Source organism: Sorex araneus, chromosome 5 (assembly GCF_027595985.1).
Source record: "Sorex araneus isolate mSorAra2 chromosome 5, mSorAra2.pri, whole genome shotgun sequence".
NCBI lineage: Eukaryota > Metazoa > Chordata > Mammalia > Eulipotyphla > Soricidae > Sorex > Sorex araneus.
In genome coordinates, this window is record NC_073306.1 from 21,500,635 (window position 1) to 21,525,654 (window position 25,020).

The 25,020-nt window shown below is 61.3% G+C and overlaps 2 protein-coding genes across 4 annotated transcripts in view; one reads left to right on the forward strand and one right to left on the reverse strand.

Annotated features, from left to right (window-relative positions):
* The first annotated feature begins 922 nt into the window (after nucleotides 1-922).
* FAM151A (family with sequence similarity 151 member A) lies at nucleotides 923-13,712 on the forward strand. Its single transcript, XM_004607314.2, has 8 exons — nucleotides 923-1,016; nucleotides 2,066-2,206; nucleotides 7,330-7,482; nucleotides 8,854-9,013; nucleotides 10,840-11,064; nucleotides 11,570-11,709; nucleotides 12,446-12,583; nucleotides 12,902-13,712. Exons 1-8 carry the CDS (start codon nucleotides 923-925, stop codon nucleotides 13,576-13,578), a joined length of 1,728 nt encoding a protein of 575 aa, XP_004607371.2. The 3' UTR covers nucleotides 13,579-13,712.
* The window catches only part of ACOT11 (acyl-CoA thioesterase 11), a 48,604-nt gene continuing 37,161 nt past the window's right edge, over nucleotides 13,578-25,020 (reverse strand). For all 3 annotated transcript variants that reach the window (XM_055140213.1, XM_055140215.1, XM_055140216.1), the window contains exons 8-16: nucleotides 24,668-24,787; nucleotides 21,927-22,071; nucleotides 20,330-20,385; nucleotides 19,178-19,244; nucleotides 18,965-19,048; nucleotides 18,262-18,395; nucleotides 15,321-15,452; nucleotides 15,109-15,235; nucleotides 13,578-13,867 (exon numbers count right to left, since the gene is read on the reverse strand). In XM_055140213.1, coding sequence (XP_054996188.1) covers nucleotides 13,712-13,867; nucleotides 15,109-15,235; nucleotides 15,321-15,452; nucleotides 18,262-18,395; nucleotides 18,965-19,048; nucleotides 19,178-19,244; nucleotides 20,330-20,385; nucleotides 21,927-22,071; nucleotides 24,668-24,787 — 1,021 coding nt within the window. In that variant the 3' untranslated portion in view covers nucleotides 13,578-13,711. The remainder of the gene's footprint in view (nucleotides 13,868-15,108; nucleotides 15,236-15,320; nucleotides 15,453-18,261; nucleotides 18,396-18,964; nucleotides 19,049-19,177; nucleotides 19,245-20,329; nucleotides 20,386-21,926; nucleotides 22,072-24,667; nucleotides 24,788-25,020) is intronic.

Here is a 25,020-nt window from a genome sequence, read left to right on the forward strand (position 1 = left end):
CCTTCCCATCATTCGCCCTGGTGGCACCGCAGCCCTCGGGGGCAGCCTCCCTAGCACAGACAGTCCCCTTCTTCTGTTCTGTCTTGGGGCCACACCTGGCTCTGCTCAGGCAGTGCTCAGGGCTGACTCCCGGCTCTGTGCTCAGGGAGCACTCCTGAGGGGGCCCATAGGTGGTGCCAGGGATGAAACCAGGACAGCTGCGTGCAAGGCCAGAACCTCACCCCTGCAGTCTGACCCCAGCCCCTCCCTGTCACTGGGCCCCTCACTCCTCTCTTCCTCCACGGTCCCTCCCGTCAGCCGTCTCCAAGGTTGCCAGTTCTCTGTGCCTCAGCCCCGGTGTTCGGTCCAGAACCCAGACGTGTGCATCCAGCCTGCTCCCGAGGCCGGGGGACACCACCGGGATGGCTCCGGGGGCTGACTCAGACGCCCCGAGCAGGCCCCGGGGCCCGGGCGAGCCCTTTCAGTCCTAGATAGTTTATCTGGGCCCAGATCTGCCCCGGTGATTGGAGCTGCTCTTTCCGACAGCCTGGGCAGGGCAGAAGGAGCAGTGGGTGGGTCTCCACTCCTTTTATACGGGGGAGAGCCCAGCCCGGCACGGGAGACAGTCACTCCATTCTCTGGGGGCTAGAGGACTCGGGCGCCACGATCATCCCGGCCACACCACTCGAATCCTGCTCGCTTCTCTCGGTGCTCAAAGGTCATCTGGGGGGAAGGGGGCAGGATTTTCCGCTTGATCGGTTTAGGTTCCGAAAGGGGAGGAGAGGGTGGGGAGGGAGGAGTGGCCACAGGGGCCTCCCCGTAGGGACCTTTGAACAGGCTCGTGCCCGGGGCGCCCGGGGCACCCGGGGCACTGAGGGTCCGGCATCTCCCCCACCCCGCCGCAGGAGGCCGCACAGACGCCAGCGCGGGGGGATAACTCGCCATGGGCTGCAGGAACAAGTGGGCCCTCATCGGCGGCGGCTCTGTGGTGCTGGTCATCGCCCTCGGACTCATCCTGGGCCTCACTCTGCAGCCAGGTAGGGGCCTCCCCCACCCCCGGCTCAGACCTGGCGCTGCCCAGTGCTCATCCCCTGCTAGGGCCCCCCCAGCCCCAGGCCCCTGGGACTGATCCCCAGGACCTTCCCTGGTCCTTCCTCCTGGCTTCACTCCCTGAGGGACCCGTCCGGGGCGGGCAATGCCGCTGAGGACACACACACGGGCATCCTTCCTTTGGGACTAGGGGCCCAGTCCATGCACGGTGCTCAGGAGACCCCCGCAGCGCTGGGGGTGGGCCCCGGGTTCCCGCCTGCAACGTGCATGCCCCATTGCACGGACCGCCTGGGCAGGGCAGAAAGAGCAGTGGGGGGGGTCCCCGCGAGCTGCACTCAGCCCCAGCGCTGAGAGCGGCCCCCACCGTGCCCGAGTAGACACCCACGGAGCCGCCCGTTCCGTCCCCAGCCCTGCACCCACCCCTGTGGCTGTCCCGCCCTCTCCTGCACCCCCCGCAGTCACGTCCTGCCCCGACTCTGCCCCAGGCTCTTTCTGAGCAAAGCCACCTGCGCCCTTGGCACCACCAGCTCCGCTGAGGCCGGGCAGCCCAGGCGCCCCCTGTCCCCGTGACCCCGTGGCCCTGCTCTTTCCTCGGCTGCCTTCTGCTGTTCGGGTGCCAGAGCTCCGAGCCCTCCTCACTCCAGCCCCCAGCGCTAGTGCTCCCCTTCCACTTCTTCATCTCCACGGGGCCTGTCCGGAGGCCCTGGGCTCCCATCCTCTGCCGCCCTAGCCACGCCCCCACTGACCCCCTCTCTGGAGCAGCCTCCCCGCTTCTCTGTCTAGTCACCCCATCTCCGGATCTCTCTCCTCCACGCACTTCCTGCCTGGCCCCAGCTAGTTCGGGCTTCCTGGTGTCTCCACTCAGGAATTTCCTTTCGTGAAACGCGGTGGAGTCCAGGGGGTGCCCTGGTCTCTGCGGTCGCTGCTGGGAGGCGTGCTGGCTGCTCCCGGGGGCCCAGGGAGGAAGGAGGAGGGAGGAAGGGGGGCGTGGGGGCCCGGGGGAGCCACACTAACAGCCCCGCAGATGCCCGACGAGGTTGCCAAGAGACCTGCAGCCCCAAGGGCGACATGCTGGACTACCTGAAGGAGCTGGGCCACATCAGCCGGAAGGACGGCCTGCTGGTCACCTGGTATCACGCGGCCAACAGCCGGCAGGAGATGGAGGAGGCTCTGAACAGTGAGTGAGGGAGGGGCCGGGAGCACGGAGGGACCCCGAGGGGAAGGGACACACCCCCAGGTCTCCACCAGGAAGGAGGGCTCGGAGCGGGAAAGCGACCGTCCCCACTGACCCCAAGTCCAGTCTTCCAGTCCACCACCTCCAGGGGGCCTTGGCCCTCAAGACCTTAGGAAGCCAGAAGATGGGAGCTCAAGCGCCCCAAATCTGAGCTATGTATAAAACCATGTTTATGAGAGAGAGAGAGAGAGAGTGTGTGTGTGTGTGTGTGTGTGTGTGTGTGTGTGTATGAGCCTGTGTGTGAATGAATGTGTATGTGACTATATATGTGAGTGTGTATGAGTCTGTGAGTGTTTATGAGTGAACATGTGTGAGTGAATTAATGAGCGAATGTCTGTGACTGAGTGTGAGTGAATGTGAGTATTTGTGTGAGTTAGTGTGTGCGCATGAGTGTGTGGACTGAACATGTATGAGTTTATGAGTATGTGTGTGAATGTGAGTGTGTTTGAGTGTTTGAGTGAGTGTGAGGTAATGTGTGTGCATTTGTGTGTGTGAGTGGCTGAGAGTGTTTGAGTGAATGTCTGAGTGTGAGTGAATGTATTTGTGAGTGTGAGTTAGTATGTGAGTTGTGTGTGTGAGTGGATGTCTGTGAGTGAATGTGTGTATTTGTGAGTGTGAGTGTGTGTGCATGAGTGTGGAGTAAATGAGTATGAGCATGTGAGTGAATACATGAGTATGCATAGTGTTTATGAGTACACTTGTGTGAGTGTGAGTTATTGTGTATGAGTTAATGTGTGTGTGTGACTGAATGTGTGAATGAGTGTGTGTGATGTCTGACTGAGTGACTGTAAGTAGGGCGTGGATTTGTGTGTGTGACTGAGTGTGTGTGTGTGACTGAATGTGTGTGTGACTAAATGTGAGTGACTGAATGTGTGAGTGTGTGACTGAATGTGTGTCTGAGTGTGTGACTGAATGTGTATCTGAGTGTGTGACTGAATGTGTGTCTGACTGTGTGACTGAATGTGTGTGAGTGTGTGTGTGAGTGTGAGGGGGAAGAGAACCCTCTGGTGGGGACGCTGGAGACGATGTTCTCCACTGGATTTGGCAGCCCTAGGGCAGCGGCTGACAGGGCCTTGCGCAGACACATGGCCTGGCCTTGCCCCGCTTCTGGCTCAGGCCTAGGACTAGATTTGTGGGCTCCCAGCACAGTTAAGAACCAGGCTCTGGGGCTGGAGCAATAGCACAGCGGGGAGGGCATTTTCCTTGCACGCGGCTGACTCAGGTTCGATTCCCAGCATCCCATATGGTCCCCCGAGCACCGCCAGGAGTGATTCCTGAGTTGCAAAGCCAGGAGGTAATCCCTGTGCATCGTCGGGTGTGACCCAAAAAGCAAAAAATAAATAATTTTTTTTTTTTAAAAAAAGAACCAGGCTCAGCCAGGCCTCCCCTTTCACATGTGGAAGGGCGGCCAGGGGCCTGTCTGAGGTGGTACAGTAGGTTCTTGGAGCAGAGCCAGGGTGGGGGGCGCAGCCTCTGCACTTACTACTTCTGTTCACCGTGTCAAAGGGTCTATGTGTGTGAGGGAGACAGCGGCAGGAAGGGCTTCCTGGAATTATTAGCCAAGACTGGGTGGGTCCTTTCCAAGGGGTGAAAGGTCATTAGTAATGACACCAAGATGTAGTAATGATACCAAGGCCAGCACCCTGGCTGATAGGAGCGTAATTAATGACAAGTGATAAGCTTAGGAGTTTGATTTCTTGGGAATGAGGCTAAAGATGCACAAGAAGGACAAGGAAGGCCCCAGAGAGAAGGAGCCCTTCTGATTTCCCTCCAGTGCTCGCTTAACCCCTCCCCCGCCCCCCGGGTGGGGATGGGCTCGCGAGTGACTGAAGGCAGACGCTCAAGGCGGACACTGATGCGAGGGGTCTGTAAGGCGGAACGCAGTGTCCACGGCACAGGGCACACGGCAGTGCAGGCAGGAGGACGTCCTGGCCCTGGGCAGGATGGGGACAGGATGGGGCATGCTACAAACTGTCCACACCCTCCTAGAACCCACACGCTTGGTTGTAGGGAAATCTTCAACATTCCTCTGGCCTTTTTGGTCTGGGTGGGGGGCGACACCCGGTTGATGCCGGGGGTGGACCCGGGACTCCTCCATGCTCAGCCCTCCGAGTCATTTCCCCACTGACTCTGGGACTTCAGACTGATCTTCTACCTTTGAGGACCTGTGACTCATGGCAGTGCTGCAGGAGGGTGTGCGATGCTGGGGCTTGGACCCGGGCTGGACCCTTCCCTCTGACCTGTCTGTCCAACCCCATCAACAGCCGTCTTCTCTAATTAATAAACCTGGAACCGCACCCGGGCTCAGGGCTGCGCCCAGTGCCGGGCAGCACAAGGTGGCTGGGAGCTGCATGCAAGGCAAGCACCTCTGGCCCTTGACAGTCCTTTTTTTTTGGGGGGGGGGGGTGTCAGGTTACACCGGGCAGAGCTCAGGGGCTATTCCTGGCTCTGTTTAGGAGCGAACCCTGGCAGTGCTTGGGGGGGACCATATATGGAGTCAGGGATTTGAACTGGGGCCAACCATATGCAAGGCAAGTGCCCTTTTTTTTTTTCTTTTTGGGTCACACCCAGCAACGCTCAGGGGTTAGTCCTGCCTCTGCACTCAGGAATAATCACTCCTGGCGGTGCTTGGGGGACCGTCTGGGATGCTGGGGACAGAACCCTGGTCGGCCGTGTGCAAGGCAAATGCCCTGCCTGCTGTACTTTCACTCCAGCCCCAAGTGCCTTATTTCTGAAGTTCCTCTCCAGCCTGGGACCAGGGAGGTACCAGGGACCCCCCGGTGGTCGCTTGAGCCTCTGGAACCCTCTGGAGCCCAGACCCAGGGGCCACCAGTCAGTGAGCACTTGCGGGGTGCGGGGGTGGGTTCTCTGTGCTGACTCAGACGGCCTGGGGGAGTCGGCAGCCGCCCGAGAAAGTGGTATTTTAAGCCAACCCTCACAGATGAGAAGGAGGTGGCCTCCGAAAGCTGTGGAGGCAAGAGCGTTGCCATGGCAACCGCAGTGTGTAAGAGCCAGAGAAGGGCGGGGGAGACGAATTCCAGCTACGCAAAGTGGTCCCTGGACCGGCTGTACGGTTGGCCAACACCAGGAAGGCGGCTTCTGAAAAACAGTTTATGGGCCTGATGGCAGAGCCTTGGATCAGAACTTGCACTTGAACCCTTCTGGATTTTGAATTTGTTTTTGTTTCGGTTTTGTGGCCACTCCCAGCGATGCTCAGGGGTCCTGGTTTGGGTTTTTCAGCCAGAAGGTACTTGATCAAGTCTGTGTTTAGGGCACCCTCTACTGGTGGTGCAGAGAATGGGTGCGAGGGGAGCAAGGCTCCACCCCAGAGGCCAAGTGGCCGAGAAAGGCGTCCCAGCATCGCCCCCTGCTGGCACACAGCAGCGCTCCTAAAGGGGCAGGGTCGGAGGACAGCCAGCCAGCCAGAGCCACGTGGCGTGAACTGCAGGAATCAAACTGCAAGGCTCGATGCTGGAGAGGGGTTAGGAACGGGGCAAACACGTGAATCACTTTTTTTTTTTTGCTTTTTGGGTCACACCCAGCGATGCTCAGGGGTCAATCGTTGCTCTGCACTCAGGAATTACTCCCGGCTGTGCTCAGGGAACCATATGGGATGCTGGAAATCGAACCCGGGTCGGCCGCGTGCAAGGCCAACGCCCTACCCGCTGTGCTGTCACTCCAGCCCCGTGAATCACTTTTTTTTAAGAATCTAATTCAACAAGGTGGCTTCCAAGAGCATTTCTGAATCCCCCTGCATCACTCTAACTCCATGCCAGGAATCGGAAATGATCAGAAAATCAAGGTCAAATCAACATTATTATTTATTAGTAACCCACAAATTACTTTTTGGTTTTGGGGCCCAAACTTAGCGATGCTCAGGGTTTACTCCTGGCTCAGCACTGAGGAATCACTCCTGGCAGCGCTCAGGAAACCATACGGGGTGCCGGGGATAGAAACTGAGGGCATGGCAGCATGCAGGCAAGCACCCTACCTGCTGCACCCCCCACCCCCGCCAAAAAAACCCCAAACGTTAAGTCACCTAAATGTCTCAGGAATGAATGAGTAGCAGAGTAGCGAGAGCACTCAGAGCCAGGGCTCTGGCCTTTGGGGGCGGGGGGGGTGGGATTCCACATTCGCCAGCGGTCAGGTTGCGCCCAGCAGTATTTGGGAGGTCTCTGGGTGCTGGGGATCGACTCTGGGGCTCCCACATGCAAACCTGAGCCCAGACCTTTGAGCCATCTCCGGCACCACACAGCTTTTTATTTTTTTCATGAGATGTAGAGATGATGATTTGCAAATGTGTCATAAAGTTAAAGGGGAAAAAAAGATTTTTAAGGCGACACATGGAGCGTGATCTCAACTGTGTAGAACTCTCCGGGGTCAGAAATGGAAGTAAGGGGGCTGGAGCCATAGGACAGGGGGGACGGCATTTGCCTTGCACGCAGCCAACCCAGGTTCGATCCCCGGCGTCCTATATGGTCCTTCTCTGCACTACCAGGAGTAATTTCTGAGTGCAGAGCCAGGAGTAACCTCAGAGCACCTCCAGGTGTGAACCTAAAAGAAAAAAAGAAAAGAAAAAGGAAAAAATTGGAAGTAAACACAGAGCGGGTGACGCGTGATGGGATGGGGGTCCTTGGAGCTTCTGGCTTTCCCGGCTGCTCCGCCCCCACATGTGCTATTTGGGTGATGAGCAATGCTACCTTTAAGAAGCTGCATTCTGGGGCTGGAGCGATAGCACAGCGGGTAGGGCGGCTGCCTTGCATGCGGTCCACCCGGGTTCGATTCCCAGCATCCCAGATGGTCCCCCAAGCACTGCCAGGGGTGATTCCTGAGTGCATGAGCCAGGAGTATCATGACGATGACCCTGTGCATAGTCAGGTGTGACCCAAAAAAAAAGAAGTTGCATTCTGGGGGCCTAGGGCCCCCCTCCGTGGGTGAGTCAATGCCATGTGGTCCTCTGAGCCCACCAGAGCACAGAGCCACGAGTCAGCCCTGAACTCAGCTGGGTGTGACCCAAGAACCAAAGGGCAGATACGAAGCTGAGTTCTGGCGGGTTCCTGCCGCAGGCGAGGCCATGGTCCTGGAGGCCGACGTCAACATCGAAGGGCTCAACACAGCCAACGAGACCGGGGTCCCCATCATGGCACACCCCCCGGCCATCTTCAGCGACAACACCTTGAAGCAGTGGCTGGAGGCCGTGCTGAACACTTCGAAGAAGGGTGAGGACCTTCCCCGAGGCGCACACCCCTTCCTCGGTGGGGCGGGAAGGAGCGGGGTTAGGCGCCAAGCACCGCACAGCTTGGTGACTGAGTCCCGTCCCGAGTCTGCGGACCAGCCTCCTGGCCCCTCCCAAGGCCCGTCACAAGGCCTGGCCCAAAACAAGGCATCTCCCAGCCACCGGCCCCTCCACACAGTTGTCACTCAAACCCCCTCTCTGCGCCCCTGGTCCAGCCTGGTCACAGCATCTCTCCCAGACCTTCCCCCTTGGCTTCCTGCCCTCAGGCTCCGCCCCTGGAAGCTTCCCCCCACCTCACACCAGTCCCTGGGGGGGCTCCCTAAACGTACCCTGTCAGGCTTTCACCCTCCCTGGCTCCCCGTTGTCCTCGGGCACGTCAGTTCCTTGGCCTGTCTTTCCTGGTCTGGTCTGGTCCAGTCCTCTGACTGGTCAGCTTTACCTCGGCCACACCTGCCTCTCCAGCCTCACCTCTACCTCAGCCTCCCTCCCTCCTCCCTTGCCCTTCCTCTGGCCCAGACGCCTGAGCCTGCCCAGTCACCAGCGGCCCAGCCACCCACCCGTCCCTGTCCTGGCTGGCCGGACGCTAACCAAAGCCTCGAGCTTGTGGTGGGGGCCCAGCGCCCTGCCTGTCCCAGTGCTCCTTCCCATCGGCCCCCGCTGGGTTTGGGTTTGGGTTTGCTCATGGCTACTCCTGACTCTGCTCGGGTCCCTTGGACCCACACACCATGCAGTGCTGGGGGGCGAGACCAGCCCTCTTTTTTTTTTATGGTTCCTCAACTTTTAATCTAAACAAATACGTATCATCCCCTCATGAAGACATTCGTGCATTTGTGATGAAACAATGATAAAGCTCATTGTTAAACTTTCCATGTGCACTAATATAAAAGTGACCATTTATTATATTTTCAAAGGAAATTAAAAAAAAACCACTTTCTTTCTCAAAAGATCCCCATGATGGTAGAGTTTTAGCTAGCTGACCCAGTCAGTGGCCAGCCACACACTCTTCATTCCCAGCTAGGGATGACCATGCGCCAACACAGAGCGAGAAAGGAAGCTCCTAGCACAGCCCCTTCTCAGAGTCCAACCCTCTGCAGAACTAGGTCTCCGCCTTACTGTCTATTATTCATTTCACGGAGGTAGGTAGTAGAAAGACTGATTTCTAGACTGCCTTTGTACTTAAAGGCAACAAATGGAAGATAGAGGCAGGACAGCAGAAGACCGGGAGGGGAGAGAGAGCAGCACGCAGAGCTGGCACCGGCGGCTCAGCCCACAGCTCTGTCTGCAAACCTTCCCGCTGCCCGCTGCCTGGCACACAGAGCCCCTCCCCCACGCCTCGCCCCACCCCTCTCCACAGGCATCAAGCTGGACTTCAAGAGCATCAAGGCGGTGGGCCCCTCCCTGGACCTCCTGCGGGAGCTGACAGCCCAGGGCCGGATCCAGAGGCCCGTGTGGATCAATGCTGACATCCAGAAGGGCCCCAACGTGCCCATCTCCGTGGAGGTCAACGCCACCCAGTGAGTGGTCACTTCCCCTCCCGCCGGGCAGCGGCCAGCCCTCTCCCCCACACCGGCTCTCTGTGGCCGCCCTCTGAGCCTGGGCCCATGCCGTTCCCTTTGGCCCCGATGCCTTTCTCCCCTTCCCGACGAGCCTCAGCCCCAGTGACTGGGGACTCCTGGAGGGAGAAAGGCCCCAGACCTCTCTGTCCCCGCAGTGACCGGGCAGGGTGGCTCCTTCTCTGCCCCCGGGCCCCAGCACTCACGTAAACCAGCCGTCTGGTGCAGGGTCGCAGACTGCGGGCGAGAAAAGAACCAGGCCCAGGAACTAGCAGGGCCATCCCTACACCCTCCCATCCCTGCACCTTCCCATCCCTACACCCTCCCATCCCTGCACCCTCCCATCCCTGCACCCTCCCATCCATCCCTACACCCTCCCATCCCTGCACCCTCCCATCCCTACCCCCTCCCATCCCTGCACCCTCCCATCCATCCCTGCACCCTCCCATCCCTACACCCTCCCATCCCTGCACCCTCCCATCCCTGCACCCTCCCATCCCTGCACCCTCCCATCCCTGCACCCTCCCATCCCTACACCCTCCCATCCCTGCACCTCCCATCCCTACACCCTCCCATCCCTGCACCCTCCCATCCCTGCACCCTCCCATCCCTACACCCTCCCATCCCTGCACCCTCCCATCCCTACACCCTCCCATCCCTGCACCCTCCCATCCCTGCACCCTCCCATCCCTGCACCCTCCCATCCCTACACCCTCCCATCCCTGCACCTCCCATCCCTACACCCTGAGCCCGCTGGGCATCCGGCTGCCTTGGTAACGCCTGGTGGTGCTCGGCCAGGTGCTCAGGAGTCACTCATGGCAGGTGTGCCTGCTTCCCGTGCACCCCACCCCCACCCCCGCCCCGAAGAAGAGAGAACATATCGGAGTTGAGACCCACCCGGCAGTGCTGGGCGAGGCACCCCCCACCCCCAGGGCTGCAGATGACACTGACAGGCATGAGGTCCAGTTGGTTTATTATGTGTCCCAGGCACTGGTGTTAAGAACTTGGCCACTGAACATTCACAGGGAGGATGAGGTAGGTAGTGATTTTCTTCACCTAGGAGCTAGCGCGTCTGAGTTAGTGGCCTGCCTGGCTGGAGGTTAGCAGAGTGAAGACGCAGGTTCAAAGCTGCCCTTGGCGGGTCCCAGGCCTTTTGCGGATCCAACTCTCTGGGCCGCCCCCCACGCCCAAGCCCAGACCTGTCCCGCCTCTTTCTGTCGCTGCATTTGCAACGCGGTGGTTTAAAGACTCCGAGGCTGCCTCTTGGAGCGTTGGCCTGGCTCAGTATTGGGGGGGAGGAGGAGATCTTGTGATGCTTAGAAATGAAATCTGAAACTTCGAGAGGCTCGCAGCTGGCACGGCTCAGGTGCCCGCCCAGAGAGGCCGCCAGTGCCCGGCCACTCGGGAACCGTGGGGAGGCCCTGCCCTGCCCTGCCTGAAGGGCACTGTACTGAGTCAGGGAGACAAGGGGTTAAGGGAGCTGGCCACGGTCACCAAAGTCTGGGCCCCGGAGCCATAGTACAGCGGGGAGGGCGCTTGCCTTGCCCACAGCCAAACCCAGTTCATTCCCCGGCACCCCGTATGGTCCCGTGAGCACTGCCAGGAGTGATTCCCGAGTGCAGAGCCAGGAGTAACCCCTGAGCATCACTGGTGGGTGGCCAAAACAAAGAGTCTGGGCCCTACTTCTGGGCCTGGCCGGACGGACAGTCCATCTCCCTGCTCCCGGGCACGGTGCTGAGGGCCCCGGGACACAGCCCTGAGAGCCCGGCCTCTCTGACCCCCCGCAGGTTCCTGGCCTTGGTCCAGGAGAAGTACCCCGAGGTCACCCTGTCTCCGGGCTGGACCACCCTGTACCTGCCCTCGCCCCAGAGCCAGACCTACAGCCGAGCCATGGTGGAGAACATGCAGGCGCTGGTGGGCCCGCTGCCCCAGAGGGTCACCTTCCCCGTGAGGGCCTGCATGCTGCGCGCCGCCTGGCCACACTTCAGCTGGCTGCTGGGCCAGTCCGAGAGGTGAGCGCCTCCCCGCCCCCTGGCCCCCGGGCCCCAGCCGCCACAGCCGGGAGGGTCCTAACAGTCATCCGCCTGCCCCTCACCCACTCTGTGCCACGGCCCTGCTTCCTACTTAGGCGCCTCTGAGGATGGGCGGCTCAGCCCCTCCCTCGCCCACCGCTCTCTGCCCATGGGGGGGGGGGGATTTACACAGAGCCAGGCTGGTTCCCCAACGCTTCTGCCCGTGGCAGTGCTCAGTGCCCAGAGGGGGAGCCCGAGAGCTCAGTAGAGAGGGAGACACGCCCTCCCTGCGCTTGGTCTCTCTGCCCACCCCCTCTATTCCTGACCCTCTCCTAAGGGGGGGGCCCAGAAATACACCCCCCAAAGGAGGGGGCTGGGCAGGGCTCCCCCACCGCCGGCCTCTCTGGGGCTTGCGGCCGTTGTTTCTGGAGCCCCCGCGGCAGCTCTGCAGAGCCCGGCCGCCCGGCCAGGCTGGGGGGTGCTGAGGCTGCTCTCTGGGCCCCAGGTACAGCCTGACGCTGTGGCAGGCGGCCTCGGACCCCGTGAAGCTGGATGACCTCCTGTACATCCGGGACAACTCTGCCCCGCACCAAGTGTACTACGACCTCTTCGAGCCCATCCTGTCTGAGTTCAAGAAGCTAGCCCGTACGGAGCGGCTGGGGCGGCGGGGTGGGGGGCGGGGGCCTTGTCCTGGAGAGGGGCTGGGGGGACCCTCTTAGGCACCTACTGCGGGCCGGACCTGGGTCCGCGCTGTGTCTCTCCACCCTAGGGAACTGCATTTTATTTTATTTTATTTTATTTTTTGCTTTTTGGGTCACACCCAGCGATGCACAGGGGTTACTCCTGGCTCTGCACTCAGGAATCATCCCTGGTGGTGCTCAGGGGACCATATGGGATGCTGGGATTCAAACCCGGGTCGGCCACGTGCAAGGCAAACGCCCTACCCGCTGTGCTATTGCTCCAGCCCCAGAACTGCATTTTACTCGTGGGGAAACCAGGTTCAGAACCATCGGGGACTTTGCACAGAGCTTGGGGGCGGCAGGTCTACCCTGACGCTGTCCCTCAGAGCGGCCCGCCCGCAGGACCCCTAATCTATAGTCCTGGTGCTGGCCGCCCCCTGTCCAGGCCCCTCGGTCCCTTGACCCTGAAAACGAGGCGAGCCGCAGGGGTCCCGCCCACATTCCTGCCCTGAGAGTGGGGGGTTCGGGGTGCGGGGACTGCTTGGGGCCAGCAGCTCCACACCCCACGTGCAGGGTCCTGAGCGGGTCACTTCTTGGCCTTTACCAAGCAGGCGTGGGCGCTGCAGGCCCCCGGGAGGGGGAGGGGCGGCGGGCGAGGGGCGCACGCGCAGGCACTGCAGCCTCCCCGTCTCGGCCCACAGTGAGCACCACACGGAAGCGCGTCTACTACACGGGGGGCAGCCTGGTCCCTCTCCTCCAGGCCCCCGGGGGCGACGCTCTGGAGGTCCAGTGGCTGGTTCCTGAAATCCAGGGCGACACAAAGACCATCCGGCTCCCAGGTAAGGGCCCCCAGGGCCGAACCTCCCTCCACCGCTGTCGTCGGCTTGGGGCGGGGACCCCCATCTGTGACTGGGGCAACGAAGCTGGCGTGGCGGGGGTGGGGGGTGGAGGGGGCAGTGGACAGCAGCGTTAAGGGCACGGGGCTCACGGCCACACAGGGGTGCAGGGGCAGGACCAACGGGCAAGCGCCGAGGGCCGAGCACCCACCGAGCCCTCGCCCCGCCCTGCCCCACGGTCTTCCTTCCTGGGGCCCCGTTCCACCCCCTGCCCCTAGCCCCGGGGTCCCGGGCCCCGGACTCAGCCGCTGTTTCTTGCAGACGAGAAAGGCATGATCCTGCTGACCGTCACCCAGCAGGCGCCCGAGGGCAGGGCCCAGGGGCCCACGGTGATCACCCCGGACGGCGCCAGCCTGCCGCTGGAGAACTACCTGGAGCAGCTCGACTCCCACCCCAGGTCCTGGGGCGTCCACATACACATCGCAGACGCCAAGGCGCTGTGGCCGACCGTGGCCGTGCTGGCCCGCCTGTCCGCCCTGGGCCAGCTGTCTCTGCCCGTGTGGGTGGGCGCCACCATCTCCCACGGGAGCTTTGCCACCCATGCCACCCAGGGCCACGTGGTTGGCACGGAGCTGCTCAGGGCTGTGACCGAGGCCTTCCCCGACGTGACCTTGGCGCCCAGATGGCCGAAGGAGGCACTGGACGCCAGCTACGAGGAGTGGGCGCTCTCGGACATGCTGGAGCTGTGCCGGGGCCTCCGGCAGCCCGTGTCCTTCCAGCTGGACGCCAGGCTGCTGAGCCGGAGCGGGGCTGCTGGCGTCGTGACCAGGCTGCTGGCGGCCTCCCCGCGGGCCACCGTCACGGTGGTGCTGGACACCGAGCGAGGGGACAGCAGAGCACTGCGGGCGGCGCTGCAGGCGGCCAGGAATGTGGACAGGACTCGAGTCTACTTCAGGCTGCCCCGGGCTCTCCGCCAGGAATTGCTGAATGAACACTGACCCCTCGGGCGGCCCCCGCCTGGGTCCCCGCTCCAGGGCGGGGCGGTGGGGGGAGGGGGAGGAATAAACGCCTTCACCTACATTCACGTGCTGTCTTGAGTGTCCTGGGGGGCGGGAGGGGTCCCCAGGGCGGCTAGAGGGTCTGGAGGCTGGGGGCCAGGTCGCTGCGGTTGTCCAGGAGAAACTGCTCGCAGGCCTTGAAGGTGGAGTAGAACTCGGAGGAGAGGCCGGACACGTTGGTGGTCAGGTAGTTGAGGAAGCCCGTGGTGGCCTGGTTGTAGTAAGACACCTGCAGGCAGGGGGCGCCATTCAGGGAGGCTGCGGCCCAGGGAGGGGGGGGGACCTCCACACCCCCCACAGCCCGGGGGTCCCTGCACGCTGGACAGTCAGCATGAGTGTCCACGGCCAGCCAGGAGCCCGGCAGGACCGTGCAGAATCCCACCAGCCCCGCCTAGAACCCGCCCCCAGCTCGGAAAGGCCCAGATGATCCCCACAGGGCGTCTCTTCCCTGTTGGTGTGGGCCACACCCGGCGGGCCCAGGGCTGACTCCTGGCTCTGCACTCCGGGACCCCTCCTGGCAGGCACGGGGGCCAAATGGGGGGCCGGGGATGAACCACCGCTCCGACACAGTGAACTAAGTCAGGTCCCGAAGGCAGCTCTGAACCGAGAAGGGAGCCTGGGCCACCCCCCCACTGGCTCCCCAGACTCCCCGTGTTTCCCTGCCTCAGGCCTGCCCTCGGGGCTGGCCATCCCCTGGAGGGGAAGGGGGCCGAGTACCTGAGACAGGCTTTGGCTTCCTTCTCCCTCCCTCTCCCTCTCCCTCTCCCTCTCTCTCTCTCTCTCTCTCTCTCCCCCTCTCTCTCTCTCTCCCTCTCTCTCTCTCCCTCTCCCTCTCTCTCCTCTCTCTCTCCCTCCGCTCTCCTCTCTCTCCTTTCTCTCTCCTCTCTCTCCCCTCTCCCCTCTCCCCTCTCTCTCCTCTCTCTCTCCCTCCTCTCTTCTCTCTTTCTCTCCCCTCTCTCCTCTCTCTCCTCTCCCTCCTCTCCTCCCTCTCTCTCCTCTCTCTCTCCCTCCTCTCTCCTCTCTCTCCTTTCTCTCTCCTCTCTCTCCCCTCTCCCCTCTCTCTCTTCTCTCTCTCTCTCTCATTTTCGGGCAGGGGCTGGGAGGCCTCTTTGGGTCACCCCTGGCGATGCTCAGGGTTACTCCTGGCTCTGCACTCAGGAATCACTCCTGACCATATTAATGACCGGGGTTGAACCCGGTCAGCGGGTGCAAGGCAACCGTCCTACCCGCCGTGTTATCTCTGCAGCCCAGAGCCTCCTTTGTTTTTCTGGTGCCGGGATGGAACCCGGGGCCTCACACTCAAAGTGGGTGCTGCACCGCGGAGTCACCCCGCTGGGGGTGGAGAGTCTGAGCCAGGCCCTGCCCCCCGGGCCGAATCTTCTTCTGAGGCCCTGCAGGGCCTGGCGCTCAGTGTGCAGGCTGTGTGGAGGGTGGCTCGGGGGGCCGGCGGGGGGCCGGCGGGCACCTCACCTTGGTCAGCTGGTCCCCCTCGCGCCAGAAGCAGAAGCCGGAGCACAGGGTCTCGCCCCGCCTGTAGTCCGGTGTCTCCCCGTGCGAGGGCAGCACGACGGACCTCACCGCGATGATGTAGGGGTCCCTGGGGGGGAGACGGTCAGGGCCTGTCCCGGGCGCCGGAGTCCCCAGTGCGCTGCCCCTCCCTGGGGAGGAGGACCCCCCCCTACCTGTTGTCGCAAGGCTTCCTCCGCGAGGCCAGGATCACGAAGTCCTGTGGCTTGGCGTCGCTGCCCAGGGCGGGGCTGACCACGTGGTAGATGCTGTCGTCCTCGTCCACCTGCTGGACGAGCTCCACGCTCCTGCGGGGACACAGAGCTCAGGGCCCGGCACCCAGCAGGTGCCCGGGGCAGCTCACCTGCGCCCACTGCCGGAAAGGCGGGCACCCCGGTTGGGGGGAAGGCCCCAGACAGACACGTGCCGGAGCAGATGGACCACAGGACAGACACCGGCAGGCACACGCATGCAGACACGTGGAGAGACACGTCCACACACCATGGGTGACCCATACACATGTGCCCAGGGGCAGACACGTGCACAGCCATGCACTGGCACACACACACACCGTGTGTGGCTGGTCACACATGTACTACACATACACATGGAGAGTCACACGTTCAGGCACAGACACGCACCAACCACATAGAGGCCATGCACATCTGTCCATACATATATGCTCAGACACAGGCAGACATGATCTGTCATGTGCAGACCCTATGTATCTATCAAACATGTGCATAGGTACAGACACATACATGTCACATGTGTGAGATATATGGACAGACGTGTGCGGACTCCGGGGTAGTCATGCATGCACACACATGGGCTAGACATGCACCAATACATATAGACCATATGTGTCCATTTATACATACAGCACCAATTATGCATATCCGTCTATACATACATGTACAGACATGATCGGGCACACCCTGGCATGCACCACGCGTGTCTACAGGTGTATGAGCCGTGCATGTGGCTCATGCAGTTGTGTGACGGTGGCCGGGTTGTGCTGACATTTCCCGAGTGCCCACCCTGGGCCAGACGCCGTTCATCCCCACGGCAGCCAGGCGAGAGGCGCCCTCGGTCTCCCCAGCTAATGGACGGGGCTGTGGAGGCCCGGTCAGGCCCACAGAGCCAAGAGGAAAGCAGGGCCGGCAGGTGCCCAGAGCCTGGCCCTGGGGTTGGGCACCCGCCCATGGGTACCAGGTATGTGCCCTAGGCTGACACAGCTCACATGCATGCACGCACACACACTCACACACACACACACACGCAACAATAACGTGTGCGTGACCTGTTCCGGCTCTCCGGAGCAGGTGGGAGGCTGGGGAGTCTGCTAGGGGCTGTGCCTCCACTCAAGATACCCCCCTGGGGCTGGAGCGACAGCACAGTGGGTAGGGCGTTTGCCTTGCACGCGGCCGACCCAGGTTCGATTCCCAGCATCCCATATGGTCCCCTGAGCACTGCCAGGGTTGATTCCTGAGCGCAGAGCCAGGAGTAACCCCTGTGCATCGCTGGGTGTGACCCAAAAAGCAAAATATATATATATATATACATATATATATACATATATATATATATATATGCCTCTGAAGTTCCCGTCAAGAATCAACATACAACCCAGATGTCAAGGTTCACACCAGCCCACTTCCTCCAAGGAGCCTTCCTTCCTCACACCTGGCGTACAGCCAACCCACTGAGGAGCCACTCCCCAGGCCTGCACATGGCCCTGCCCACGCGGGGCCCAGCCCAGAGCTCTCCAGAGCAGCACGGCCCTGGCGGCCAGAACCCTTCCGCAGAGGGCTGGGGGAGACAGCGGGGGAAGGAGGGAGAGGTTCCCATCACCCCAGCTCAGGCTTTGCCAGTGCTCACTCCTCCCAGAGGCCCGGGACAGACGCCCCTCAGCGAAGAGCCACGGGAGAAAGGACCAGGAGAAGCCCACCGGGCATGGGCCCTGCAGGCAGCGAGAGGAGTCGGGGGAGCTCCACGGAAGGCTCCCCTGACTCGCGGGACCGAGGCTTTCCCCGGGGCTGGACTGTCTTCCTCCACTCGCTCAGGGCCACGTTCCTGGTGTTCCGGTGGGGAAGCAGAACTCCAGGGAACCAGCCATACACACTCTCAGGAGCACCCCCGGGTGCACAGCAGGTGGATGGTCCCACCCTCTGCTGTCAACTCCGGCAGAACGCAAAAGCCACTGACCGGGCTGAGCACAGATCTAAGACTCGACCCTGACGCAGCTTTCTCCAAAAAAAAGGGTCTGGTCCCCCCCACCCCCGTGTGCTCAGGGTTTGTTCCTGGCTCAGGGATCACGCGTGGGGGTGCTCGGGGGACCGTATGGGGTGCAGGGACGGAAACTGGGAGTGAGTGGCAGCAAGCAAGCACTTTGTTGGGACGGGGTGGGGGGTGAGCAGTGATTGGGGCACAGCTGGTGGTGCCCAGGATCTACTCCTGCTCTGCCCTTAAGGGTCAGTCCGGATGGGCTCGGGGAGCAAACCCAGGCTGTGTGTGAGTGTGTGAGTGTGTGTGAATGTGTGAGTGTGTATGAGTGTGTATGTGTGTGTGAGTAGTGTGGGGTGTGTGTGTGGGTGTGTTTATGTGTGAGTGTGTGAGTATGTGTGTGAGTGTGTGAGTATGTGTGAGGGCGTGTGTGAGTGTGTGTTTACAAGTGTGTGTGTGTGTGAGTGTGATTATGTGAGTGGGGGGGTGTGGGGGTGTGTGAGTGTGTGTGAGTGAGTGTGTATGAGTGAGTGTGGGTGAGTGTGACTGTGTATGAGAGTGTGTGTGGGTGTGGGGGGTGTGGGTATGTGTGTGTGTGAGTGTGTATGTATGAGTGAGTGTGTGTGAGTGAATGTGTGTGAGTGTGAGTGTACAAGTGAGTGTGTGAGAGTGTGTGTGTGCACATGCACACACACACATGCTCACACATATGACAGGCACCCTGCCCACTGTGCTCCCATCCCAGCCCCAAGGCAAACGCTTTAATCCATCTCTCTGGTCCCTCAAGCACCCATTTTAAGAGGAAGTAAAACTGAGGCCCAGGCTAGGGCGGCCAGACACAGGCCGGGAGCCCAGCAGTGTTCCCCCCCAATGCCTCCCGGCTGTCCTCACCGGTAGTGCTTGTCCCACTCGGGCCGCCGGCGCAGGTCCGAGAGCAGCTGGAAGACCTGGGCAGCGTCCAGCTGCACCATCATCTCCATTTGGAAGGAGAGGAACTTGTCGTCCTCCAGGGTGTACAGGCGCACCTGCAAGGGACAGAGCCGCTCGCTCCCGTGTCCCCCACCCGGAGCCGGGCCCCCGGGGTCGCCACTGACTCGCTGTGTGACTATGGGGAAGCAGCTCGACCTCCCTGAGCTCGGGGCACTAGAGAGAGGATTCGCACAAGTGGACGGACGGCAGCAGGGCTGGCAGGTGCCAGGCTGCGAGCTCAGAGCCCCCTGTGGCCCCGGGTGGGGTCCCGAGGGAGAAGGACCCGGAAGGAGGCTCAGGGACCAGTGTGAGCCCGGAGTGTCCCCCGCACAGGGCCGGTGCCACGGGCTGGGGGTGGGGGGCTGTGAGGGACGTGTCCAAGGAGGAGAGGCTCAGCTCACATCTCCCCTCGCCCCTGCTCGGCCCCCAGTCCTGCAGGGGTGAAGATCTGGGGAGGGGAGGGCTGGCCCCGGGGGCAGCTCTCCTTCTCTGGTCGTGCCATGATGTGCTCGGACCCCCAAGGGAACCTCTGGACCAGAGGGATGTGAGGGTTCGGGCGCCCTTGTCAGCCCCCTGGTCGCCCAGAGAAAGGAAAGGGGCACGGGGGGGGGGGGGGAGCAGCCACCTGGTTGATCTCCGAGGACAGCACCCAGTTGTCCTTGGCCGCGAGCGTCTTCAGGGCAGAGACGTTGTTGTAACTCAGGTACACCTGGGCGGGCAGGGGGGAAGCTCAGGCGGGCGGGAGCACAGGGCGGGCGCTGGGCCCTGAACAGGGCATCTGCGGTCAGCCTCAGCCCAGCCCCCTGGGCAGCGGGGCGGGGCGGGAGGGAGCCCCTACCTGGTTGCTGGGGTCCCAGGGCACCGAGAGCGGCATCTCTGTCTGCTTACAGGACACGATGTACTTCCTGGGGGCAGGGACAGAAGGAGCTGGGGGCCCATCTCTGCGGACGGGCCTCCGGGGGACAGGGACACCGGTGTGGGCAGGCGACTGAAAGCTCAGTTTCCGAGAAAGGACAGGCTAGGGGAGGGTGTGGGTGGGCGCAGACATTCCCCCCCCCAGAGCACAGGACCCAGGGCACAGGCCCCCTAGAATGAAGAGCCCCCAAAACGAGAAACCCCCAGGACAAGGGCCCCTCGGATGCAACATCCCCTGGACACAGAACCCCCAGGATGCAGAACCCCAAGGATTAGAACCCCCTGGACAGAACCCCCAGGGCACTGAACCCCAAAGTGTAGAACCCCCAGGATGCAGAACCCCCAGGATGCAGAACCCCCAGGATGCAGAACCCCCAGAGTGTAGAACCCCCAGAGTACAGAACCCCTTGGACAGAACCCCCAGAGTGAAGAACTCCAAGAGTGTAGAACCCCTAGGGGTGTAGGACCCCCCTGGACAGAACCCCTAGAGTGTAGAACCCCAGGGTGTAGAACCCCAGAATGTATAACCTCCAGAGTATAGAACCCCTAGAGTGTAGAACCCCTAGGGCATAGAACCCCCGAATAGAACCCCCAGAGTGTAGAACCCCCTGGACAGAAGCCCCAAGGTGTAGAACCCCAGAGTGTAGAACCCCAAGGATGTAGAACCTCAAGGATGTAGAACCCCCAGAGTGTAGAACCCTCAGAGTGTAGAACCCCAAGGATGTAGAACCCCCAGAGTGTAGAACCTCCAGAGTGTAGAACCCCCATGGTGTAGAACCCCCTGGACAGAAGCCCCAGGGTATAGAACCTCCAGAGTGTAGAACCCCAAGGATGTAGAACCGCAAGGATGTAGAACCCCCAGAGTGTAGAACCCCCAGTGTGTAGAACCCCCAGGGTGTAGAACCCCCGGCCGCAGAAGCCCTGGGCCAGGCCTTTGTAACAGTTTAGGAGCCCAGCTGTGCTCTCAGCTCTCTCAACCTTCGCGGCCAAGTCCTGCGCCCCGGGTCCTACCCCGAGGTCCTGCTGCCCGCGCCCCCAGCCCCGAGCCCTGCCCAGGCCCGCCCAGCGCACTTGCCTGTCCAGGCGGATCTTCCTCCGGGCACTGGCCTCCCGGTATCGCCGCTCGCCGTCCTGGGGGAGAAGCAGGGGCGGGCAGCGGTGTCGGGTGGGGGAGGTCGCCGACACCCAGAACACTCTGCCCGCAGGGGCACCCCTGCAGGCTCCGGGAGATACCACACGGCCACAGGAGTCCACGAAGCCCCCTGGGAAAGCGGGGGCCCGACGTGCGCCCCAGCGTCGCCGCCTGCCCAGGGCCCTGTTTGCGCCTCTGTCAGGGGTCCCCTCAAAGGCTCTTACCACACCAAGAACCCTCATTTTGGCTGTTGTTTGGGGGCCACACCTGATGGTGCTCAGAGCTTGGCTCTGCACTCAGGCATCACCCTGACAGTGCTCAGGAGACCATACGATACTGGGGATCGATCCCGGGTCGGCTGTGTGCAAGGCAAGTGCCTACCCGCTGTGCCATGGCTCCCCCGAGAGCCCTCCTAGGCCGAGCACCGCTTACTCCCCGGATGCATCTCTAAAGCCGCAGACACACGCAGCTCACACCCTGTTCAGTCTGAACCAATGGATAAACAGCCGTGCTACCACACTACAGCTATCAAAAAAGAAGGAAAAACGCTCTTCCCCATCACTCTGGCTTCACAGGGAGGCCACCCTCAGCAGGTGCCACGGGTGCCGGGGATCACGCTTGGGGTCTCATACATGCACGGTTCCACAGGTTCATACATGCCCTGGCTCTCCTTGGCAGGGGGCGGGGGCCCCCCAAGTCGTGCACAGACTGAACCGAGATGGGTGCTCCTGCCCTGAGTGCTCTCTGGCCCCCAGAGGCTCTGCTGAAGTGCTCTCCAGGGGACAGCCCCCCCCCCCCATAAGCCTCTGCGGGGGTCTAGCCCAGCCGCTGCAGAGAGGGACTGAGGGCAGGAAGGTCAGGGGGCTCGCCCAGGGTCAGGGGGTGAGGGGAGGAGCGTCAGGAACAGGCCCCGAGGACCCCCCGGGTCTGCCCTACACCCACTGCTCCTAACACCCCTCGGCTCCCGGGCGCTGCGTGGACGGTCCCCAAAGCCCTTCAGAGACCCTCCGCCTGCAGGCCCCCTGCTCCCGCACGCCGCCCAGCTGCCCGGCAGGGATCTCTCACAGAAGGGGCCCCCCTGGGCCCCGAGAAGGGAGACGGCGAGGAAGGAGGAGTTTCCTCTCTACGTCTGTCTGTTTTCTGCAGAGCAGGAGCCGGAACCCGGGGCCCCACACACGACGGCCGTGCACCAGCCCCGGGAGCGGCGACATTGCAGGGAGCCTGGGGGGCCAGTCCTGACACCCGTCCCTGCCACTGGGCTCTCCTGTCTCCATGGGAACATCCCCACCTCGAGGACTCAGACGAGCCCTTTTATACCCAGAAATGGAAAGTCTGCGGGCAGGGGGGGGCAGTTTCTGACCTACACGGACTCCACAGGCAGTGCTCACCCGACTCTGCGGGCTGGGGGCACCCACAGTCAGGAGCCGAGTCCTTCCAGGTAGAACAAAGTGCCCACTTACACAGGTGTCCCCCCCCCCGGCCTGGCAGGGGCTGGCAGAGAGGGCGGAGAGCGGGCGGGGGCGGGGGCAGCCCCACTCACCCCGGGCTGGGGCTGGATCAGCGGCAGCGTGCGAGGCTGGTTGTCTGCGTCCAGGACGACGAAGGTCATGAAGGCGCTGTTGATGTGGCGGCGCTGGGTCTCGGCCTCCTGGCGATAGGCCTCCACGCACACGCCCACCTCCATGCTGCGGGGACGGGGGCTGTGTCCAGGCGGGGCCCTTCCGGGGCCACAGCACCCGGACACCCACGCACACACCACCCTGCACACACGAGCAAGTTCCCGGGCACTCGGGCCCGACCACGTGCACCACCGGCCAGCACGCGTGTGCACACTCACGTTCGTACAGCTCGGAGCAAGTGACGCCCCCCGCCCGCAGACTCACAGGCCCCCGGCCATCGGCGCCTGCTCCAACACCTCGCTGTCCTGCACGACGAAGGAAGCAGCAGGAAGCCGAGAGCCCAGGACACAGTCCTACTCCGGGGGCCACCAAGGCCGAAAGTGGACAGTAGCCTGCTGAGGGGCCAAACTGTCGAAGGAGAACCCAAGCTAGAACCCAGAGGCTGGGCCTCATGGCCCCTCACGCAGGGCTGCCAGGCCCAGCAAGGGAGAGTGCCAACAACAACAACAACAACAGTAGTAGTAATAATCACTGTAGCACTGTCGTCCCGTTGCTCATCGATTTGCTCGAGCGAGCACCAGTAACGTCTCCATGGTGAGACTTGTTGTTACTGTTTTTGGCATATTGAATAGGCCATGGGTAGCTTGCCAGACTCTGCCGTACGGGCAGAATACTCTCGGTAGCTTGCCGGGCTCTCCGAGAGGGGCGGAGGAATCGAACCCGGGTCGGCCGAGTGCAAGGCAAACGCCCTACCCGCTGTGCTATCACTCCAGCCCATCAGGTGGGTAGTGGGTAAATATTCTTTCCCACTCTGTGGGCTCTCTCTGTGTTTTGGTCACTGCTTCTTTTGAGGTGCAGAAGTTCTTAGTTTGGTGTAGTCCCATTTGTTTATGCTTGTTTCCACTTGCTTGGTCAGTGTTTCATCCTTAAAGATGCTTTTAGCTTCAATGTCATGGAGGGTTCTGCCTGCATTTTCCTCTATGTACCTTATGGATTCAGGTCTGATATTGAAGTCTTTAATCCACTTTGTTCTGATTTTTGTGCCTGGTGTTAGACAAAAGTCAGAGTTCACTTTTTTTGCAGGAAGCTGTCCAGTTTTCCCAGCACTTCTTGTTGAAGAGATTTTCCTTGTTCCAGATAAGGAATAACTTGTACTCTTGAAAGCAGATGCGTGGAGAGTTGCCTACCAAAAGGCAGAGGCTGGAGGTCCTATACTACGTAACTTCTGCTAAGCTTTCCCCAGTTCCGGGAATGCAAACTTTTCACATCCAGCATCACGGAGCTCATCTGTTGACACTCTTCTGCAGAAAGACTAGGGTGTTTCTTCTTTTCCACATGAGAACATGACTTGTTTGGCAAGGCTACTTGCTTCACTGGGAATATATCTCAGTGGGGTGGGGGGAGGAGTAATAATAGTAGAAAAAAAATCATAGTAATGGGGTTGGAGCAAGAATACAGTGAGCAGGGGCTGGAGTGATAGCACAGCGGGGAGGGCGTTTGCCTTGCACGTGGCTGACCCGGGTTCGATTCCCAGCATCCCATATGGTCCCCTGAGCACCGCCAGGAGAGCAGAGCCAGGAGTAACCCCTGTGCATTGCCGGGTGTGACCCAAAAAGAAAAAAAAAAGAATACAGTGAGCAGAGCGCTTGCCTTGCACGCGGCGGATGTGGTGCAACCCTTGGCGCCCCGTCCTTCCCCGAGCCTTGCCAAGAGTGATCCCTGAGCACAGAGCCTGGAGTAAGCCCTGAGCACCACTAGGTGCGGCCCAAAGACAGAAAGGAAGAAACCCACAAAAAAGTAATAATCGTCATGATGATAATATTAATAATGAAGAGTGATAATGGCAACAACGGCGCCACAAGGCTGGCCCTTATGGAACATTTACTAGAACCTCCTCACTGAGTCCTCACAGTGACTGGCTGGCATGAGCCCATTTCACAGGTGAGAGCACTGAGGTCCAGAGTCACACAGCCAGGCAGCCTGCCTGGAGCATTCAGTGATGAGCCCACAAGCTCTGTAAACACTGAGAAGATCCTGGCCTGAAGTCAGCATGGGTGGCCGGGGACTGGGGCGCCTCCAAAGGGACGGGTTCTGGGGATACCCCAATCTTAGGCAGTGGGGGAGGGGAGAGATGGAGCCCGAGAGTCCCCAGACAGGAGGGGAGGTAGAGGCACTGGGTTGGTGGGGGCAGAGAGGGACAGCTGGGCCATTCACAGGCCGCCTGCCCCAACCCCTCACCTGTTCTTTTATTTATTTTTTAACCTTTTTATTGAATCACTGCGAGACAGACCCTTACAAAGCTGTCCGGGATTGAGCTTCAGTCATACAGCGTTCCAGCACCCAGCCCCCACCAGCCTCCACTTCCCAGAGTCCCTGTCCCCAGGTCCCCCCATCACCCCCCCCCACCCCCAGCCTGCCTCTGTGGCTTTTCTCCCCTCTCCCTCTCTCTCTCTCCCTCCCCCTCTCACTCTCTCTGCCCCTCTCCCTCTCTCCCTCTCTCTCCCTGTCTCTCTCTCCCTCTCTTTCTCTCTCCCTCTCTCTCCCTCTCTCTCTCTCCCTCTCTCATTCTCTCCCTCTCTCTCCCCTCTCTCCCCCCTCCCCCTCTCTCCCCCCCTCTCTCCCCGCCTCCCTCCCCCCACTCTCCCCGGTCCAGCGCCCTCACCTGTTCTTGAAGGTGTTGTTCACGATGGCCTTGAGCACCAGGCGGTCCCCCACCTGGGATGGGCCCCGGAAGTGGAACATCTCAATGGCCTTCAGCGTAGGGTGGGCCCGGCACAGCCGGCTAGAGGAGGCAGAAGTGGGGAACAGAAGAAATGCACCCCAATACTTCAGCCCCCCAATACTAGCGTGGGGCAACCGCCTCCCCAAGCCATCCAGGCCCCGTCCGTCCAGAGCCATTGGTCCTGCCCTCTGGGCCACCCGCACCCACTGACCCGCTGGCAATCCTGCCCAGGACAGAACTAACGCCCAACCCAGAGGTGAGAAACTGAGGTCCAGTGTGGGGCTGGGAAGCAG

Excerpts from the sequence above, each read along its gene's own strand:
- FAM151A (XM_004607314.2), top strand. The coding sequence starts at position 923 with ATGGGCTGCAGGAACAAGTGGGCCCTCATCGGCGGCGGCTCTGTGGTG. Across the intron at positions 2,207-7,329 it reads GATGGAGGAGGCTCTGAACA|GCGAGGCCATGGTCCTGGAG; the intron begins GTGAGTGAGGGA and ends TTCCTGCCGCAG. Across the intron at positions 11,065-11,569 it reads CTGCTGGGCCAGTCCGAGAG|GTACAGCCTGACGCTGTGGC; the intron begins GTGAGCGCCTCC and ends TCTGGGCCCCAG.